The sequence below is a fragment of the Coturnix japonica genome, chromosome 2 (genome assembly GCF_001577835.2).
Source record: "Coturnix japonica isolate 7356 chromosome 2, Coturnix japonica 2.1, whole genome shotgun sequence".
Classification (NCBI taxonomy): Eukaryota; Metazoa; Chordata; class Aves; order Galliformes; family Phasianidae; genus Coturnix; species Coturnix japonica.
In genome coordinates, this window is record NC_029517.1 from 88,796,298 (window position 1) to 88,818,921 (window position 22,624).

At 45.3% G+C, this 22,624-nt stretch overlaps 1 protein-coding gene across 3 annotated transcripts in view; it reads right to left on the reverse strand.

Annotated features, from left to right (window-relative positions):
- The window catches only part of RALBP1 (ralA binding protein 1), a 28,534-nt gene extending 7,622 nt beyond the window's left edge, over positions 1 to 20,912 (reverse strand). Inside the window, exons 1-4 of one of the 3 annotated variants that reach the window (XM_015855269.2) lie at positions 20,721 to 20,912; positions 17,028 to 17,151; positions 5,394 to 5,687; positions 593 to 1,051 (exon numbers count right to left, since the gene is read on the reverse strand). In XM_015855269.2, coding sequence (XP_015710755.1) covers positions 593 to 1,051; positions 5,394 to 5,637 — 703 coding nt within the window. In that variant the 5' untranslated portion in view covers positions 5,638 to 5,687; positions 17,028 to 17,151; positions 20,721 to 20,912. Of the gene's footprint in view, positions 1 to 592; positions 1,052 to 1,317; positions 1,413 to 5,393; positions 5,688 to 17,027; positions 17,152 to 20,720 lie in introns of those variants that run through there. The other 2 variants (XM_015855268.2, XM_015855272.1) reach the window with 2 other exon arrangements.
- Between the last annotated feature and the right edge of the window lie 1,712 nt (positions 20,913 to 22,624).

Consider the following 22,624-nt stretch of genomic DNA (forward strand, 5'->3'; position numbering starts at 1 on the left):
ACTTGCTTGGGTTTCACTGCAAAGAGTTCACAAAGGGATTGTTTTGTTTAACACAGCTACAAACCACGCTGCTTTATGTAAGCAGGTGTTACACAACTCCTGTGGTTAATTATCCTGCTGTGGCTAAGCTTAAATGCGAAACTTGCATTTTCTGCTTATTAGTGACTTTGCCCAAACAAAAGAAGCTTTTAAAGAAGAAAATTATACACAGTAAAAAGCAACAGTGAGAAGCTTAAGTCGTAAAATGGTTATTTCTCATCCTTGCTTTTCCCATCAACTAGAATAGCATTTCTCATGCAGAAGTAATACAAATAAAAAGAATACAAGCTTGCCAATGCAGCACATTTTATTCATACTTACCATCACCCCATCACAACAGGTCTAATTAGATATATTTTTACCTCCTTTAAGCAGTACCATGACATGAGCTACTTTTCTGGTATTTCAGGGTTTGCTTAGCTTTAGCCACCTGATTATCTTTCCAATAATTAAAATCAAAGTAGCTCTAAATAGCATCTCTAGGTGTTTAAAGAGGTAAGTCAATACGACAAGTGCAAAATAAAGAACCTGTCCGTCAGTACACTCAGAATACCTGAAACTCTGTAGATGCCTTCACACTTCATGCCATACTTCTCTACGTAATCTATACATTCACGGAAAACTGCAGGCAGGCGGATGCCATCGTACATCATGGTCCTGTCCACGGCGTCAGACAACGGAATGCCAAACACGGGTCTGTGACTTGGAACATCCACTTGAGGTATCTCTGGCTCTTGAATTGGCTTTTTCTTTTTCTTCTTCTCTTTCCACTGTTTTACAACATCTGCCGCAGTTAAGTCTTTTGACTTCTTCTCTTTGTGTTTGTCCTCCTTATGCTTGTCTTCCTTGTGTTTTTCATCTTTGGGTTTCTCTTTTATTTTAAAATCCTTTTCCTTTTTTTTGGAAAAGCTGGGTTTCTTGAAGACATGTATTCCCTTGGACCGCTTCAACTTGGAAGGGCTTTCAGCTTCATCGCCGGAACTGTCCTCTTGGAAGGCAGCATAACCTTCCGCTAGGAGGCAAAGGAGGGAAAAGCAAGAGGATAACTGTAAGATGGTTTGCTTGGTAGACAATCAATTAGGAGAGAAAGGATAATATCTAAGGAGGAGAGAAAAGTTACATGGGTAAAACATATTGCCTGCCTCACTCTCCTGAAGGCTTATTATAGTTGTTACACAAAGAAGTGGACAAAGACTAAATCGAGGTAGTAATAGTCACATCAAAGATAAGCCACTCTGCTCCTGCGTGATCTAAACAATTAATACTTTACATACTTACTCATAATTGCAATGTCCATCTTATGTGCTAGTTTCCCATTTAATAGTCAAGGAAATGCAAAATAAAAAGAACCATCTCGCAACTTCTCTATGTTCCTGCAATCAACAGTATAAGAGTCGTTAAGGATCATCTGCTACATACACATAAACCTTAAAAAACCCTAATGAAAAACAAACAAAACTTCAGCCACTGAACTCTCCGACCCCAATCCAAAATGTTGCCAATTTTAAGATGAGTATGAAGTTAGTAAAATTACAGTCCCAAACGAAGTGTCAAAAAAAGGTCCAAGCAAACTTACTTTTCCATTGGAAGAATCAAACAACTCTAGTAACACTACCACTATACCTGTCAGTGAAATTCTATTTTTGCCTTAAAACATGTATGGGAGACCTTCAAACGAGTCCATGGCACAGTGCGCCGTTTCAGCACCAACACACCAAGTGTCCTTTAAAGCATCTGCACCAGCACTTTCATTTAGCTACGCCTCCACAGCAGCCCTGCCTATCCTTCAGGCAACAACAAGGTAGATTACAAAAGAACAACCAAACAACAAAAAACTCCACTAACTAAACCAAAAACCCACAACCAAAACCAACAACACAAAAACCAATGCAACTTCCAAGTCAATTCATTGAGATTTTACATGCACTGTGGCCCAAAGAAAGCAAGCCTGAAACTTGCTCAACAAAGAAGGCATTTCTCCTGTCATTTGCACCACTTAGGTCCCCCAACACAGTGGAAGACAAGCTCTTGCTTCAGTGTGATACCCTTGTCATACAGATGCCTTGACACTCTTGCACCACCTGTAGACCATGCCTCTGTCTGAACAAAGCCAAGTGCTGTTTCTGAGTGAACAGACCTATAGTTGGTGGAAAATGACTGTCTTCCTTAAGTGACAGGAGAAAGCCTAATGGAAAAATGAGAGGTTGTATGTCTGCAGGTGAGACACCTTTTGTGCAAAAGAACCTGAAGATATTCAAAATGGTCTTTATTCTCCTGTTCTAAAAGCTGCAGTTTCTCAACTGAATTTCAGTACATCCAAAGAGCCGTCTATATTTTGAAGCTTTCTTGTCTGCTCTGTACGTAGCATATAATAGTTAAAAATATGAAATTTATTAAAATGCAAGACTACAACCAAATAACTACAATCATTTGACCAGCTTTTCCCATTGTGGACTCTTCCTCAGGGCTACCAAACGCATATTCCATGGAAGAATGGAGAAAGACCAACTCGAGAGTGACCAGCAACCAGCTCTTATCCTCCCTGTTTATTGCCTGTATCATTGCTCACTCTTCTTGCAAACTAGAAATGAGAATGGGTAGGGAAATCTGCAATGTATAAGCTAAGGATTCAGTTCTGAGATAAAGACAGCACTGATGTATTAGCTGCAGGACAAAGCAAGACACCTCAGCACCACTATCTGTCAGAATGAGATGGGGTTGGCACAGATTTAAGATGGGGTTCTTAGATGTCATTCCTGAGCAGAAAGCTAAATCTTCACTAAACAGAGCCCAGAACAATCTGTCCTCAACACTTCCAACTGGGTGGCTGTCACAGTTCCCCACTAACAGAGCAGGGCTCCTCCCAACACACGTACCATGCCCAGTGTCAACACACACAGTGCCAGTCAGTACAAGGAGCCTGCACTTGGAGGCTGATTCCAGCAATAAGCAAAGTACCTATGTCACATTTCAACACTCGATGTTGCAAAACAAATTCTTAATGCTCTTCAAGGCCTTCAGTAACACCAGCAGCAGCATGTTATTGAAACTGGTATTTCTTGACTTCATGAGAAGACATGAAGCAGCAAGTCACAGACAAAACCAGCCTACTTTGTCTCAGCAACACAAGTTTATAACTGTGTACTAATTAGAGATTCACAGAGAATCTCTTACCCATACCACAAGGGAGTTCCTATGTCTTCCAGAGCAGGCTAATTTTACTTAGAAGTAACTGTACTTCTGATAATAATATTACAGTATCTCTTTCACCAGGGACAAAATATATTAAAATACAAGCAACCCAAATTCATACAGAACAATTGAAAGCACTTGATAAATCAGATAATTTTAAATGTCCTCCAGCTCAGGGCTCTGGGGGTCCCACAGAGTCTTGTCATTAGTGTTTAAGACAAGTGAAGGTGTTAAATGTTTCTCACTGAAGCGATCAATTGTATTTATTTAAATGCCAAATTCCATAACTGTAGCAGGTCGTGTACTGTCCAAAAAAACCAAAACGGGTCGTCAGAAAAGCTACCAGATAGTCCTGTTCAGTTATGTAAGTAGAATGTTCTGGGTGTATTTGCAGTAATTACCATGTTTGGATTGTACGAGAGATACCAGAAGCTTTGTATTCAACTCAGTCCTACATCTGACTAGTAATTATATGGCACACGTACAATAGGGTTAGGATGTGCTGAATGCTTTTTATGTTACAGCTGCAAGATAAGATGTGACTCTTCCTACATTGTGCATTTTTGTTGCTTCCATGATGCTTCATCTTTAAACTTCTCTAACAAAAACTGCTTTGCATCAGCTGTACAATGTGTTATAATCTCTTGTGGAAGAGAGCAGTTACATTGCTAGCAGTGTACAGATCTGCATGTACTTGCTGGAGTAGCATTTTCCCTCTTCAGCCTTCAGTCTGACTACTGCCATGAGACACACAGACTACACCACAAAGAAAGCCACACTGTATATAACGCTGATCTCTCACAGTTCTTAATTCAGAGGCATAAGTTCAGAGGGCAGAACTGCAGCACTGCACTGCAAAGGCTGATATGCGAAGAGGAAAAAAGCCCAAAAGACAATGGCTTTATTTTAGACCCAACTAATACAGAATTTACCATAGAATCATGGAATGGCCTGGGTTGAAAAGGACCTTAAAAATCATGTAGTTTCAACCCCCCTACCATGGGCAGGGTCACCAACCAGGCTGCCCAGAGTAATTCAGTATTAGTATTAGGCTAATAGTATTTACAAGAGAAAAAACAAGGTACCAGCTTTCTTAAAACACGTAGAAACTTTGGTTGTTAGTTTTAACTGAAGGACAACATGGTTTTGAGTTTCTGTACCTTTTAGAAGGCACAGGCCTTCTAAACTGCGGTAGAAGCAACAATTCCTTCAATCCAGGAAATTGGCTTGATTAAAAGTCATGCAGCAGCTGCAAATTCTTAACAAGAAATTATTTGAATGTGTGCATGCTTATTACAAATGGTCACCATATTCTTTCAAAATGCCATAGCAATAATAGTACTAATTGTGGGCTGTCTCATCGGCTCTGGTATTCCAAGCTCCACTTCTAGCAATTAGTGAGGAACAAGGGCATCCACAACATCCAGCATTTGGGCCATGTAAAAAAGGTGATGTAAAACATGGAAAAGTATCGCGAAGCTTTGTCAAAAAACCAAACAACTCAATTGGGTGGGCTGTGATACTCAGGTTTTAGAGGGTTGGAATTGGATTGGAGAAAACTGCAGGATTAGAATAAACTAAGCAGCTAATGAAAAAAGGATGCAGCTTATTAGTCCTCAATGAGTGGTAGAGTGTGCATACGAAAGCTTGAAATGGTAAGTACTATCAAACATTGAATACACAGGGCACGGAAAAGAAAAGTTAAATGTTGTTTAAACCAACTCTTTCATATTTCAGAATGTACAATTCAGGTCAAACTTCGAGCTTCACTTTAGCTAGTGTTTCAGCTAAGATTTCAAATAGCGTCTATTTGGAAATACACATGGAAATCTCCACTCAGGATCTGAACTGATAATGATATAAGACTATCATGCCAAGTGATTACCAACACTCTGCTAAAGGCTTTACATTAATATGTTTATCAGCAATTCTGGGCATGAGCTCGGTGCCTGTGCAACAAAACAAAAAGGTCTTTTCCATGAAGATAAACAGGTATTGCACAAAGTGTGTTTGTGTAAGTTCACTTCCTTCACACCTAAACAGGTTTAAAGAGAAAGAAAACACAACAAAAACAGAAAAACCAACACTGGGAATACCAGGCAATTTTGAGAAAGCAAAACAGAAAAAGGATTTGAACATGAAATAAGAAGTTGCCCACTCACTTCTTTTTTCTTTCTTTTTAAATTTTCCTTTCTTCTTCCCATGCTCCTTTTCATCATCTGATATTATATCTGGAGGCTCATGCAAGCTGTCATGAGGCGGCGAAGGCTCACCAGTACGGTACAACCCAGGGAATTTTGTAGGGCTGATCTCTTCAGAGCTGGGAGTACGAGCGAGACCCCCACTGTGCTCTACCCGACGGTGTTCACTGGGGCTGCTGGTGGGAGGCAGGAAGCACTCGGTCATTCTGATTCCCTGCTATCAAAGTGAAATCTTCTGCTACCTGTCCATCACACCTGGAGCAGGGGGGAAAAAATGATAAAAAAGAATGTGAAGTCATTTTCAAAGCATTTTGTTTAGAGCTCTACCTTGAAAATGAAACAAACATCGATGCCTTTTACAAGGAATGCTCCACCTGATGTCATGAGGTGATAATAAAACAGAGCAGGCCCTAAGCTTAGTGCTTGTAGAATCTGGGCATGCAGTTAGCTGCCGAGCCATGCTAACACAATAGGAGAGCTGTTATTTCAGCCAGCTTTGCTTTACACCACACCAAACACTACACATTAAGTATCAGAATATATGTTTTACGTTCAAAGCAATTCTTACAAAATTCAGAGGCAGTTTACATGTTATTCATACTGCTGCTCACTGTGAACCAGCTAACTTTACATCACTGAAATAAAATAGGATTGTTTGGAAGCTCAGAGTGTCTGTGAGGACTGCATTTGCACCAAGACCACTTTCATCTTTCTCAAGCATATTTTATAGATGCAAATAAGAACCTGCCTAACCTGCTGCAGTAAGAAAGGGAGGAAAAAAATAGAGTTCTGAAGTCAAATCTATCTTCTAATTATGTTAATGTAAAGTAAAGAAGATAGAACAAGTATAATTGTTTTTTTCCTGGTGTGCAGCAATCACGAGTTCACTTTTGAAGAGGCTACACCAGATCCTCTGCACCCAGATCCTTCCGTGCTGTTTCATAGGGAGCCCTGGTAAAATTAAAACTAAGATGAAAATTACTGACAGAAGCCAATATGTAAATTCCCAGTAATGGAACTCATAAGTAAAGAGCAACTCCTAATGTAGGTGAATTTCAGGAATTCCATGGGACAAGCTATGCCATATGGAATGTCAGCTTTCTGAATTTGGTCTTTTGTATGTGAACACCCATAGAACTCTATTTGGAGCAAGGAGCTGCAGTCCCATGATCATTGTGGGTGCCAGAGTGTCTTACAGTTCTGTGAAAAAGAGAGTAAATCCCAAGGACAGAAAACAGCCATTTCCTATACCACAGAATCACAGAATCACAGAATTGTAGGGGTTGGAAGGGACCTCTAGAGATCATCGAGTCCAACCCCCCTGCCAAAGCAGGCTCCCTACACCACGTCACACAGGTAGGTGTCCAGGCGGGTCTTGAATATCTCCAGAGAAGGAGACTCCACCACCTCCCTGGGCAGCCTGTTCCAGTGCTCTGTCACCCTCACTGTAAAGAAATACCTGCTAATACTTGGATGACAGGATCACATCATAGTTCCATGCTAATTTGAACTTTAATCCAACTTAAGTCTGCTGCCTTGCTGCAGCTTAAAAGCCTGCCAAATCTACTGTAAGACAAATAGAAGGGAAAGCAACCATTTTTAAAGCTGCCAGCTCCATAACCTCCTTGTCTGTGCAGCCATACAAAGTATCACGGCAACCACAAAGAAGACAAATTCAGAAGGAGCTGCTCTGCAGACAAAGGGATCAAGGTGACTGTGTAGCCATTGCCTCAAAAAACAGAATTAAAACATGTTAAGATTGCACAGAAACGCCACATCAGACCTATCTCCATGAGAACCGGATCACTGTAACAATGTATACAGACACAAAGGGCTCAGGCTTCTACAGTAGCCATTAGACTCCGCAGTCATCCCTCCTATTCCTGCAGACATGCTGAGCAAACAACAGTGAACACTTAGCTAAGAAAGACAAACAATCACACACACACAGAATCACAGAATGACCCGGGTTGGAAGGGACCTCAAGGATCATGTAGTTCCAACCCCCCTGCCTGGCAGGGCCACCAAACATACACATTTACTAGATCAGGTTGCCCAGGGCCCCGTCCAAACTGGCCTTGAACACCTCCAAGGACGGGGCATCCACAACCTCCCTGGGCAGCCTGTTCCAGGACCTGACCACTCTCCTAGTGAAGAACTTCCCCCTGACATCCAACCTAAATCTTCCCTCTTTCAACTTAAAACCATTTCCCCTTGTCCTGCTATTGTCAGCCCTTTGATCACAGATACCCAGTATTTTTTAAAACCCCTATTTAGGGAAACAGGACACCTACTGGCTAAGCAGGAACTCCTGACACATTACCATCAAACACACTGGACAAACACACTACACTACACATTCAGTACTACCAGCATCACAGACGGGCAATACTGCTGCATCTCATCTGAGTATCAGATCTGTTAAATCTGTTTCCATCACCTGTTTTAAGCAGAACAATACAAAACAAAAAGCCCTGTGCTCAACCTGGGCAAGAGGGGTACAAAGAGTCCCTGATCCGTGCAGGAGAGTTGGATGAGGCCATCTGTAAAGGCCCTTTCCAACTTACATGATTCTGTGACTGAGGGCGAGGACAACACCCCTGTAAAGGAACAACAGCAACCTGCAAAACACATCAGAATTAGTGCATCTGATACACAGCACTCAGCACTTGTGTTTTCCTCAGTTACTCTGCTCATGGGGGCTTACTTACAGATTGGCAGATCAGTTTATCAGAAGCAGAGCCTTAGGCCTACCACAAACGTCTCTTCCTCCCTTACTAATGGATGTTCATGTACTATTACCACACAAATCTGTGCCTCTCCTCTGGCTTTTACAAATATTTGCTGACAGCAAGACCTGGTGTGCTTGAAAAACCACGGGTCCTCTCCGCACTTTGAATAGGAATGCTCCTAATGGGCTGAGTATCCTGCCAAGCTCCCTCTCACACCTGACCCCTTCTTCCCAGTCCGTGACTGTTCCAGTCCAGCCCTGCTGCTCTTTGCTTCCAGTTGCTTCTTTCCTCAGCCAGTCACAAAGTTTAACAGCTCACTGCTGACACATTTCATAGTTTCATAGTTTCATGCGGGTTGGAAGGGACCTTAGAGATCATCGAGTCCAGCCCCCGGGATTTTAACACCCCTTCTCCTTCCCCCACCCCAACTGCAGTAGGTCAGTGTCACAAGACCCCTCTGTAGCATAGTTCAGCTCCGCTGCCTGCTCCAGCAGGTTCCTTCTGCTGAGCTGGCTGGTGGAAGAGCTCAAAACAAGCACTATAGACAGGAAGCAGAGGAGCAGCAGAACCAGTGTCAGAAAGGCAACCTCCCCTCTCTGCACAGCTCATGTTTGTGATGCTGTGGGTACAGCTTCATGACCCAATTTCACCTCATTCTTACTTTTTTCCTCATAACTACAAGCTTCGATTTCTTTACCACTCAGCGCTAGTACTCCCACAGTTCTAGTCTGATTTCCTTTTCATCCTCAGCACGTCATAACACAGCGTGCTTTGGCCTCTGTGACCCACACTTCTTGCACAGTCTCACCCGCTCCTCTCCCTTGATCTTCACTGGCAGTTCAGGCTGCTTGCTTGCAGATACAGCTCTTCCTATTCTTCCTCCTTTGCTCATTAGCTACTGGTTCCCATTTCCTCCTATCTCCTTCTCTGCTGCAGTCATTTGTTTCCTCCTAACTACTGCTCTTCTCTTCTCACCTCGTCCTCATTCCTCCCACCAGCCTTCAGTCTCTCTCCCAGGTAATGCAAGAAATTACCATTTTCCCTACCTCCCTACCCACAGCAGACTCCCACCAGTTCCTGCTCACTCAGTATTTGATTCTTCTTCCTGAGGAAGCCAAGAAAATTGTTATACAACAACAGCAGAGAACTTCCAGTCCCAGTGCCAGCTCAGACACAGCTTCTCTTCTCAACACTCCTAAAATGAAGTTTCAGGAAGCATCTTCCTGCTTAGCACAAGCCTGAATATTCATCGCTGCATGTGAAAACAAAAGCTGTTAATGAACACACACAGAACCGTGGCCTTTTTTCTGTTCTCCAAAGAAGTATCAAATCCAAATTAAAAAGGCTTTCGAACCTAGGAGGCGAAAGGTACATCCTTAACATAAGGACTCCACCATCTTTCCAGACCACAAAGACAAGAATGTGGGTTAGGGAGAAAAGGAGAGATGCCCATAGAGTTAAGTCAGCCATGCCCTTGAAAATAGTTCAATTCTCTTCAAAATAATAATGATAATAATAATAATAATCAGCCTGAGCTATGTACCTAGGAAGAAAAACATAATGTTATACTGGTGATGTTTGGGAAATCAATAGGAAAAAAACCAAATAGAGACACATCAGTCAACTTTAATACAATCTCACTTGTTACATTGTGTCATTAAAAAATGGCATTAAGGCATTAAGATAAACACAGTTGGAAGACAAAACTCTCAGCTCTTTTACACTGTATAAAAGGTGCCATTATAGAATCATAGAATTACCCAGGTTGGAAAAGACCTTGAAGATCATCAAGTCCAACTGCAGCCTAACCAGAACCCTAACTCTACAACCCTACACTAAATCATATCCCTGAGCACCACATCCAAACAGCTCTTAAACACAACCAGGGATGGCGATTCAACCACATCCCTGGGGAGCCTATTCCAGTACCCAACTACCCTTTCTGTAAAGAAGTTCTTCCTAATATCCAACCTAAACTTGCCCTGGTGCAACTTGAGGCCATTTCCCCAATTTTTCACCAAGTCTACATTGAGACTTCGTGCCAATTCCAATAGCTGAAGTAAATGAAAGCAGGTGATTTCATGCACAGAGGCTGTTCTGTAAGATTACCGAGTATAATAAAGGCTGCTGGGAATCCTGCTGCAATAAGAATTACGTAAGACAGCATCTGAAGCATGGTGTGTGTTCCTCAGGTCATCCCATGTCACCACACACAGCTACGCGGAGAGATCTGGATGATGCACTGAAAATAGTCCAGAGAAGTCAGTGATCAGAGGAGGGAGGTCAAGAGTGAAGTGAACACTCACTTGGCTGTCAAAACACACCATCACAGACACACAAAAGCAAGATCCACAACACGGCAGTGCCTCATCATTATCCGTCTTCAGCCCAAAAGACCCGGCCATATGTGACAAGGTGATGCTATGCTGAGCCAGAGCCAAAATTACGCTAGAAATAAGCACTGTTCCATTTTGGAAAGCAGTGAGCCAGAAAAGGAGAGAAAAAACGACCAGTTGTGGTCAAAGCACTTCAGAAACAAAGATGACTTAGAGACGAGATGACAGAGTACAAAGTAAGTTACTGTAAGTTCATGCTGTTGTATAGCAAGCTGACAGCAGGGACATCTATTTTATCTCTTCTTTGCTAAACAGGGCAACGTGGCCACACGTAGAGAGAAGGAAATGCTTCATGTAGAATGGCAAAGAAAGTTGAACACTTCACAAGTTGGAGTAAGCACACAAACAGCATTAAGCAACTCCCTCATGAGTCATTCACTTTCCATGATTGGGATTAATTAGAGCTTCAAGAAGGACCTTTAGTTCATTGGGTTGTTGTTTCTGAGAACAGCATCCAGCTCCTAAACCTACAAGTACTTTACAGGATATGTGGTACTGTAAGAACGATTAAAAATGTAATTTAAGAGTCTGTAATCACATAATTCAAGTTACACAACAGCAAACTATTTTTTACCAAAGCCAACACCAGCATCAGAACAGCTCTGAAAGCAATATAAATAGATGTATGCATTTTCTCATTCAGCTGTAGGTGGATGAATTCTGCTGCCATCACTGCACCATGCAAGGCATTCCAAATTCTGCTCTGAGAGTCCACACCAGCTCAAAGGCAGTGATACAGAAACACACAAGCTGTCCCAGAGAGCTACAACACATCTACTTGTACCTGAAAGGTGCTTACAGTGAGAGTGGGGCAGGTCTCTTCTCACTAGTGACAAGTGACAGGACGAGGGGAAATGGCCTCAAGTTGCACCAGGGCAAGTTTAGGTTGGATGTTAGGAAACACTTCTTTACAGAAAGGGTAGTTAAGTACTGGAATAGGCTCCCAGGGAGGTGGTTGAATCGCCATCCCTGGTTGTGTTGAAGAGCCGTTTGGATGTGGTGCTCAGGGATATGACTTAGTGGAGGGTTTTTAGAGTTAGGGTTCTGGTTACGCTGCGGTTGGACTTGATGATCTTCAAGGTCTTTTCCAACCTGGGTGATTCTATGATTTGAATGGACTGCTGCAGGACCAGCTCACATTCCAAATATATATATAGCAGTATCTTAGTTACTCCCTTTAACTGAGAGCGTTCCAGTCCTTCTTTACTCCATTCATTAAAGAGCCAACCCTAAAATAAATACTAAAGTAAATAAAGCAATATCCTACACATTTCAGAAACATCAGAAACGTGGTTTCTCATCACATGATGATTAAATCTCCAGATATGTGGTAACATAAACCCTTTGGTTTAGTTCACTTCAGGAAAGGCAGCATGATAGCCTGTAGCCTACTAATTCTGTAGCCCTCATCAGGATGCAATTTACAGGTTATTTTTAATATCTATCTTGACATGAAACGACATGAACCACAAGAAACTCACTTGATCATTTCCACACTTCATGGGTCCCTTATAGAAACAGAATTGTATGAGTGCGAAGGGACCTCTAAAGGTCACATGCAGTCCAGCTCCCCTGCAATGAACAGTGGTAACTACAGCAGATAGGCTGCTCAGAGCCCCATCCAGCCTGACCTTGCAAGTCTCCAGGGTTGGAGCATCCACCACGTCTCTGGACAACCTGTTCCAGTTCTTCATCATCCTTACTGTAAACAATTTCTTCCTTACATCCAATCTAAACCTCCTCACTTTTAGCTCGAAACCATTTGTCTTTGTCCTATCACAACAGACTGATGAACAGTCTGTTCCTTTCTCTTGCAGCCTTCCTTTAGACAATGGAAGGCCACAATCAGGCCTCCTCAGAGCCTTCTCCTCTCCAGGCTGAACAGCGGTAGCTCTCTCAGCTTGTTCTTGTAGGAGAGGTGTTCCATCCCTTGGATCATTTTTGAGGCCCTCCTATGGATGCCCTCCAACAGGTCCATATCTCTCTTGTACTGAGGGCTCCACATCTGGATGCCGTACTCCAGGTGAGCGAGGCCTCACCAGCAGCAAGTGGAGGGGCAGGATCAGCTCCCTAGACCTGCTGGACCCATGTCCTTGGATGCAGCCCAGGGTATGACTGGCTTTCTGTGCTGTGAGGGGACACTGCTGGTTCATGTTCCCCTTCCCATCCACCACTACCCCCCAGTCCACTTTTGGCAGGTCCTTCCCCACGTTCTCCCCCAGCTGAATCTATCGTCATGAAAACGGTTTCAAAGTGGAATGTTATAATCAAAGCCACATGTCAGAGGCACCCTTGGAAATAACTGGGCAGCTAACACGAGGAATTGCTGCTGTTTCATTTTCCTGCACAGCGTGTTTCCTTGAAGTTACAAGCAGAAGGTCAGGACTCAGCCTCATGAGGCAGACAGGCACTGTTGTTGATTAGCTGGATACCTGCATCACAACTGCTGCTGCCCACAAAGAGAATAATTCCTCACTTTTCAAACTTCTTGGAAGACAGCTGCTTCAATGTTTGGGATGTTTGGGAGCTGGAGCACCTCCCCTATGAGGACAGGCTGAGGGAGTTGGGTTTGTTCAGCCTAGAGAAGGCTGTGGGGTGACCTCATTGCAGCCTTTCAATACCTGAAGGGAACCTACACCCAGAAGGGGAGTAAACTCTTCAAAAGGGCTGATAATAGCAGGACTCGGGGAAATGGTTTTAAGTTAAAAGAGGGAAGATTTAGGTTGGATGTTAGGGGGAAGTTTCTTTACTAGGAGAGTGGTTAGGCCCTGGAAACAGGCTGCCCAGGGAGGTTGTGGATGCCCCGTCCTTGGAGGTGTTCAAGACCAGGTTGGACGGGGCCCTTGCAACCTGATCTTAGTAAATGTGTTATGTTTGGTGGCCCTGCCAGGCAGGGGGGTTGGAACTACATGATCCTTGAGGTCCCTTCCAACCCGGGTCATTCTGTGATTCTGTCATTCTGTGATTTTCCAATCCTTCTGCACATCCCACTCTCAGTTCCCATGTGTTGCTGCCACAAAGTAACCCAGTCCCAGCACCTCCCCTCGTCTTGCTCAAACCCAGCACACTAATTGCCCATTCCATGCTTTTGTGCCTCCGCTTCCCAGGCTGAGCTGCACCTTGTGTCTCTCACAACCTCCTTCTCACCACCCAGGTGTTCAGCAGTGAGAGCCATGCAACTTCAGTTTCCCCATTCCACTTCTCCACACCCAGTGCCTCACCTAATCTCAGCTCCTGGCTGCTCACTGTTTCCCAGGTCTTCCCTTGCAACCTTCTATTTCTCCCACATTCAATTCCAACTACAGCTTCTGAGAAGTACAGTCTACCCATATGCAAAGAATTGATCATCCAGTTTCGACCCCCTGCTATGTGCAGGGTCACCAACCAGCAGACCAGGCTGCCCAGTGCCACATCCAGCCTGGCACTGAATGCCTCCAGGGATGAGGCATCCACAGCCTCCTTGGGTAACATGTTCCAGTGTGTCACCACGCTGGAATTTAAACAGTTTCAACAAATATGGGATTACTTCAGGTTTTGTTTGACTTCAGGACTATATACAATTTTTATGCATTTCTCATCTCACCTCTTTTGAAGAGCTGTCTAATCTCTGGTTACCAAAGGACCTCAGCCCATCATACAGTATGATCTAGAGAATACGAGCTAATTTTTTTTACTTCCATTAGGTGCTGGACCAAGATGACAAATCCCTTTTATTAGAGAGATTTCAGCTAGTGAACCCACTCACTCACTCACACTCTGCTTCCCCAACTCAGCCAGCAGCACACTCAGTGGAATCAGTTTAAAGAAAAAACAAAGGCAAAACCACCGAGTGGTTGAACTGATTCTACTGTAAGTGCCAAGAGTCTGAGTTTTTTTTTCCTTGTTTTCATTTTAAAGTGTGCATTAACAAGCACATACTAAAATGCTCCATGTGACACATCTAACCAGGAAGCATTACAGCTTTGGCTTTAACCCTGATAACACATTTTAAACATGCCTGTACACCAGCAATCTGGCTGGCATAGCTGTGACGATAGTAACTTGCCAGCAATAGAGATGCAATAGCACCTCCAGAGAAGCCTGGGAATGTACTCAACCTAATGTACAGGCAGACCATACAGCCACCCCATCACCTGCATCCTCTTTATCCTGGCCAACTACAAGGAAACCAGAACAGCTACGCTCCCCTACTCACTTGGAGCAGGTTGCCCACAGACATAAGTTGATGTTCTGCCCCTGGAGACTCTTAAGGTGAGGCTGGATCAGGCTCTGGGCAACCTGATGTAGCTGTGGTGTCCCTTTTCACTGCAGTGCAGTTGGACTAGATGGCCTTCGGAGGTCCCTAACTCTAAGGATTCCATGATTCTATATGGGCTATTCAACTCTAAGGCCTACAGTTCCCAGAAATAAGCATGGAAGCAAGAAATAATACATGGAAGTAAAAATAATGCCATACAAACTGCTATGGTTAAGATCGTGAAAATTAAGATTCATGAGTTTTGTGTTCCTTTTTTGCCACCACGTACTAAACAGACAAGAAGTTCTACAAATTACAAGCTGTTGCTTGAACTGACAACCCTATAACGTAAAGGAGAAACTAAGAACAGCTTTACTCGGACGTCTTTAGAGTGTGACACATGACACAGACGATCAGTTTCTATGGGTGATTTCTTTCAAGTTTCAAACCCTGCACAATGCAATGAAATGCAGGTAAATCACACCAATGGTGAACACCAGAATGGAAGTGCTGTGGCTGAGACAGAGCTCATTCTGCACAGACAGCAGAAGGGAAAGCAAAGGAAGACTTTGATCTAGAGAAACTGCTTATGTAACAGCTTCTCTGACCATTTTTAATGATTATTTACTAATTCTGCCTCAGCCAAAACCTAAGAGACCTTATAGCTCATGGGAGACCTTCTAGCTCTCTATAACTTCCTGAAGGGAGGTTGTAGTGAGCTGGGGGTTGGCCTCTTCTCTCATGTAATCAGTGACAGAACTAGAGGGAATGGTTTTAAGCTGCACCAGGGGAGATTCAGGCTGAACATTAGGAAGTATTACTTCTCAGAAAGGGTAGTCAGGCATTGGAATGCACTGCCCAGGGAGGTGGTGGAGTCACCGACCATGGGAGTGTTCAAGAAACGTTTGGATGTTGTGTTGATGAATATGATTTAGCTGGGAAGTATTGGTAACAGTTGGACTAGATGAACTTCTAGGTCTTTTCCAACCTTGATAATTCTGTGATTCTGTGATATATGGAGCTGGGAGTTTGCCATCTCTGCCCTAGATTCTCTCAACACCCAAGGGGAAAGTCGGTGTAAACATGTATAAACTAAGCGGACTATTATGATCAACATCAGCACCTCCAGGGCTGAGATGTTGCAAAATGCCACACACGTGAGTACTGAAACACCCACACGCACATACAGGGCAAGGAGGCTGGAAGGCAGGAACTGCCCCCCACAGCCAGCTGCCACCCAAGGGGCTCCCCCAGTCAATGTCCCCAGCAGCCCCAAGTCTGCCCTCCTGAAGGCCAAGATGGGGGCTTTGCTGATCCCCTCCTGACTTCACTAGTAACAGAAAACTCTATCATGTCATGGTTGCTGTGCCCAAGATAGCTCTCACAGTATCACAGTATCACAGTCTCATGTGGGTTGGAAGGGACCTTAGAGATCATCGAGTCCAACCCCCGGGATTCGAGGCTCCTGTGTAGCAGAGCGGCACTCTCTCAACCACATCTCCCACCAGTCTCTGTTCAGAAACAGCAGGTCTAGTGGGGGGCTTCCACCACCTCTCCTTCCTTCACTACCCCTTCTGAAGAGCTTAGAGCCATCCACTGCAGAACTACAGTCTTAAGAGTGATCCTACCATGCTTCAGTGATGGTGACTAAGTCATAGTTTTCCTGCCACACAATGGCCTCTAACTCCCTGTTTGATGCCCGTGTTGTGTACATCACTATAGATGTACTTCTGCTGGGCTACGCTGCCTCAGGCTCAAATCTAGTGAGTCTCCACCTCCAACTAAGAAGCTGATTATCACACAGAACAGGACCACACAAGCTCTGGCTGCCATTCCCAAGTCTGTTGCATATACAGTAAGAGTCATGCTACTTCAAATTAAAACAGTGCATGTAATTTAATGGAAGCCTGGTATACACAGGCCAGAATAATGTCATCGTACTCTCCCCAAAAAGCATAGAGACTCAGTTAATATAAAGCATTTTAAAGCATTAAGGGGGAAGTTCTTCACTAGGAGAGTGGTTAGGTCCTGGAACAGGCTGCCCAGGGAGGTTGTGGATGCCCCGTCCTTGGAGGTGTTCAAGGACAGGTTGGACAGGGCCCTGGGCCAACCCAGGTCATTCTGTGATTCTGTGATTAAAGTGGTGAAATCCTTGCTATTAAGTGCTAATAACCGCCTCATGGAAAGTACATGTGAAATAGGTCTGTGTAACTGCTTTAATGACACATACCAATCACTGACTTCACTGACATATGGTTGCACGTTATATATATCCAAAACTCGATCACACAAGCTGTATAGATTCTGGAGAACTACAATCCTAAGTTTCAGGTTCAAAACTTCAGAAGCGTGACCTGGGAAAGATCATTTAAGGTGAGCTTACAAGTGCTTAACACGCAGAGCACTGGGATTAAAGTGTGTGAAGAATAAGAAAAGGTTAAACCATTAGGCTGAAATAATCCAGGAAGTTCATGGCTAACTCTCTTCATCAGCTGTTTGTTCCCCAGAGTCTTACGCTTTCAGTCCGTCCCATCAATGAAAAGAAAAAAAGCAAGCCTCCACTGAATATGAGAAGTGCTCTATGTTGCCTTAGAAGAACAGCATCACTTCTAATATCAAACTGTATGCTCTGCTTAAATACATTTATTTACTCAGCACAGGAAATGCTGGCTGCTCTGCCATTCACTGAACATTGTGATCTCATGTTTTTGAACTGGCAGATCTCAGTCTCTCATACATGCTTGGAATTCACAGATTAGATAAGGAGAAACAAGCAGCCTTTTTGTTTTTTTCTTTCTTTTTTTTTTAATTCACAAGTAATAAGCTGCATTCAGATCCCTCAGTTTGGTCAAACAGTACGTGATTGCTCCTGGTATGTTACCTTCTCATAACAAAATGGAACAAGCCCTGTTTTCTTTTTGACCTGTTCCAAATGAATGGAATCAGTGGGTCACCACCCTTACTCAGGTGACACCCCATGAGCAGCCGCTGCCCTTACAACACAGCCTGAAAAGCACTGGCAAGGGGGGAGCCCAGGATCCCTGATGCTACTGAGCCTCAGAAGGGAGACTCCTTGCTGCTGCCAATATCACGGGTTCACGCCTGGACGCCTACCTGTGTGACGTGGTGTAGGGAGCTGTTTGGCAGGGGGTTGGACGCGATGATCTCTAAGAGGTCCCTCCAACCCCTACAATTCTGTGATTCTGTGATTTCTTTTTCTGCAGAAGCACCTCACAGCTTCACCCAACTTTGTATATTGCGTCATTCTAAGTACATAAAGGTGAGATAGAACCACCGTCTATGGCTCTAAACTGTGAGCAGTTTGCGGGCTTGGCAGGATTTCAAGCCCTTTAAGTTCTTTGGGCAGTGGCACAGGCTGCCCAGGGAGCTGGGTGGAAATCACATCCCCCAAGATTCTCAAGAACTGTGTGGAAGTGGCAACTGAGGACGTTGGTTTGGTGGCACGGAGGGATGGGTCGGTTGGTTGACTAGATGATCTCAGAGGTCTTTTCCATCTTAATGATTCCGTGATAGGTTGGGATGGGCAAACAGCCTTCCCTTTGCTACAGATCGACCTGCCTCCTCACTTTGTTGTCTCTTTGTTGAGGTGCGTCCACAAGGCCCTGGTGAACAGAAGAGCAAGCTGATAGATTCTTAGGTGAAAATATAAGGCTGGCATATGGAAATGGATCCAAGTTGAAAGAGGGAAGATTTAGGTTGGATGTTAGGGGAAGTTCTTAAATCCGGAGAGTGGTAGGCCCTGGAACAGGCTGCCCAGGGAGGTTGTGGATCCCCGTCCTGGAGGTGTTCAAGACCAGGTTGGATGGGGCCCTGGGCAACCTGATCTAGTAAATTGTTATGTTGGTGGCCTCTGCCAGGCAGGGGGTTTGGAACTACATGATCTTGAGGTCCCTTCCAACTCGGGTTCATTCTGTGATTCTGTGATATGGCAAACTGTGCCTATTTTTAAGGGTGGTGAGTCACTCACTGATTCAAAATAATCAGACATGTTAGTTCAGATTAAGGCTTAGTACGTTACTCCAGGCATACAATTAATGAAGATAAGTGTCATACTATACTTTATTTTGACATTTTGAGGCCAGCTACCTGACACCAAGCTTTGCAGAAGGAAACAACATCTGCATTTGCAGGTATTTATTACTAACCAACAGCATTTCTTCATCTAACTCTGACTGTCCAAAAGCATTCAAAGTCTTGCAGGTAGAAAACATGGCCAGAACATATCAGGGAAGGGCCTAAAAGTTACTTTCTAAGGAAGATAACACCTCCACTCCCCCAGCAGACCTTCACTAAGACAGAACAATGCCAGAATTGCACTGTATTCCAACTTCGAGGCAGCTATTTCTATTGCATGCATGGGAAGACTGAAAAATCAACTTGATTTTCTCAGTTAGAAATAAGAGCCCTGGAACAGATAACCCAAAGTTCCCTGCTTATCCCTTATAAGCAGCCTATTCTTCTCTTTTTCTTCTCAGTAGAGAAAAGCCCCTATAGAGTACATGTCACACTGACTGTACAGGACTGATATGAACCGAACAAACAGCACACCCTGTCAATGACATTTCAAATGACATAAAAAACAAACTAAAAGGGACATCTTTCTATTTCTGTTGTTTAAGCTTGCTAATGAAGTCACATCCATTACAATCCTGGGTCATATCCAACAGAACCTCAATGCTATTATGCCCAAAGGGTTGTATTATAGCTTAAGTTTGCAGTTCAGATCACCGCAGAGCAGTTTGGGTTGGAAGGGACCTTAATGCTCATCCAGTTCCAACCTGGCTTTCCAGACGATTAGTGGGTATAAGAACACAATTGCTGCTACCTTGCTGCAATGGAAGCAGGACATTTACACAAACTCGCTTTACGCAACCAAGAAAATGGCCCTACCTTATTATTTTTTATTATTTTTCATTAAGGATGGCCACGATATTCCGTGAATTGAGGATGGGGGATGAGCACGGTACTGTCCCGAAGGGATGCTTTCATTAGATAGCTGTGCTCGTACTCTAACAAACACAAGCACCTTCAGTCAGCTCAGCTCTATTCCTCCCGCACCTCACGCTGATACTCTCTGCCTGCAGAGACACGTTTTCAACACACACCCCGAAGCAGCCCACAACATGCTGAGCAGCTAACACACAACAAACTGAATCACAGAATCACAGAATGACCCGGGTTGGAAGGGACCTCAAGGATCATGTAGTTCCAAACCCCCCTGCCTGGCAGGGCCACCAAACATACACATTTACTAAGATCAGGTGCCAGGGCCCCTCCAACCTGGTCTTTGAACACCTCCAAAGGACGGGGCATCCACAACCTCCCCTTGGGCAGCCTGTTCCAGGGCCTAACCACTCTCCTAGTGAAGAACTTCCCCCTAACATCCAACCTAAATCTTCCCTCTTTCAACTTAAATCCATTTCCCCTTGTCCTGCTACTGTCAGCCCTTTTGAAGAGTTTACTCCCCTCCTGGGAGTAAGTTCCCTTCAGGTATTGAAAGGCTGCAATGAGGTCACTCCGCAGCCTTCTCTTCTCCAGGCTGAACAAACCCAACTCCCTCAGCCTGTCCTCATAAACTGCAGGCAGACAACTCGCCAAACACACGGACAAACACCGACAGCGGTAAGGGCTGCTCAGACGGTACCTCCAGGTGAAGGCAGGCAGACGGCCGGCCACCCCACACTGTGCCCTCAGCCAACGGGCCGGGCAAGGTGAGCGGGAGGGCCCTGAAACAAGCAGCCGGCCGCCGGGCTAAGCGAGGGGTTAGGCCCCGGGTCAGCCCCTCCCCCGCCCCTCATCCCTCATCCCTCCCCCCTCCCCCGTGCCAGCCCCGGAAGCGGCTCCCTCGCCCTTCACACACACAGGCGATGAAGGGATGGTGAGCGGAGCCGCTCGCACTAACCGTCGTGGTCCCGCTCGCCGGCGCAGCGGCTCCGCCTCGGGCTCACACACGCGGCTCCGCCTCGCTCCCCATCCCGCCGCCTCCGCCGCCCGGCCCGCAAGGACGGCTGAGGAACAGCCGCGCACTACGCACCGCGCACGCGCTGCCGCCCTCGCTCGCACCTCCGCTCGGGGTGAGGGAGGGAGGCACTCTGCGCATGCGCGGTGACGCGAGAGAGAGGCGGGAAGGGGAAGAAGCCTCCCGCGCGCAAAGCACGATGGGTAGTGTAGTTTTCTAGGGGACTCCTACCGGAAGTGGGATGGGCCGGCTTCCTGCCGACGGACTACAACTCCCAGCGGCGGGGAAAGGGGAGCGGCAGTACCTCAGGGGGAGGTGGCTGGTGCGGTAGTTGTTGGCTCCGGAAAGCAAATAGGATCCTGGGCTCCATCAGGAGAGGGGTGGTCAGCAGGGATAGGGAGGTGATTGTCCCTCTCTACTCTGCTTTTGTGAGGCCCCATCTGGAGTACTGTGTCCAGGTGTGGAGCCCTCAGTACAAGAAAGACATGGAGATTTTGGAAAGGGTCCAGAGGAGGGCCACGAAGATGATCAGGGGGCTGGAGCACCTCCCCTATGAGGACAGGCTGAGGGAGTTGGGCTTGTTCAGCCTAGAGAAGGCTGCGGGGTGACCTCATTGCAGCCTTTCAATACCTGAAGGGAACTTATTCCCAGGAGGGGAGTAAACTCTTCAAAAGGGCTGACAATAGCAGGACACGGGGAAATGGTTTTAAGTTAAAACAGAGAAGATTTAGGTTGGATGTTAGGGGGAAGTTCTTCACTAGGAGAGTGGTTAGGCCCTGGAACAGGCTGCCCAGGGAGGTTGTGGATGCCCCGTCCTTGGAGGTGTTCAAGACCAAGTTGGACGGGGCCCTGGGCAACCTGATCTAGTAAATGTGTATGTTTGGTGGCCCTGCCAGGCAGGGGGTTGGAACTACATGATCCCTGAGGTCCCTTCCAACCCGGGTCATTCTGTGATTCTGTGTTATTCTGTGCCTCGTCTGGTTTGTAACGCCCCTAACGGCTGTGCTGGGGGCGGCGGCTGGTGCTGTGTGAGGTAGTGTACCCATGGTGTTCCAGCGGCTTCTCGGCTGGGGTAAACTCATAAAGTTGGGTCATGTTCACTGAAACCCCCCGGGGCAGGCGAGGGCCGCAACCCCAATTGAGCAGGTTGACATGGAAACGTAAGTATTAGCGGTGTCTGACTGAAGGCTCGGTGAGCTACAGGCCTTAGAATGTGTGACACAACCAGCGAGGAACACGGCATATGAATACAACAGCTGGTGCAGCTGTATGGATGTTTACATCCAGCCTGCCTTCCCTATAGTTATAGTTCCCTATAGCTGCTGAGTTTGACATTGACAGCTCGGAAGGCAGCAGCCATCTGCTCAGCTTCATCCTCCTATAACCGCTTTGAACTGGAATTGTCACCGGCTCCGGATTGCCGTTCTGTGAAGGGTAAGAAAACGGAGAAATGCTGGATGCAGCGTGAGGAGACCTGTGCCAAGAGACACATCTCCATCTCCACAAGCATCCTGTTTACACAGATAGTCAAAAGAATGTTGTATCCCTCGTCTTTTCTGTTACGTTAAGCACCTGCGTATCTTGAATCCTTTTCAGGATTCCTAACCAACGGGGGCATTTGTTTCAGTCAGAAGCAGCCCGATTCGTTCCCACAGCCTCGGATATAATCCCTGAGCTTTTGGACACATTAATACAGTGGCAGCGTGCCACCTGCTTCATTTATTCACTTGAGATTCAATGCTTCTTAGTCCCTGTCAAATGGGCTCTTTGTGCAACCTTCTGTGGTAATGTAAGAGGTCCCCCACAGGAATTTGCGCTATTCAGTAGGAAATACAAAGGGGAGGGTT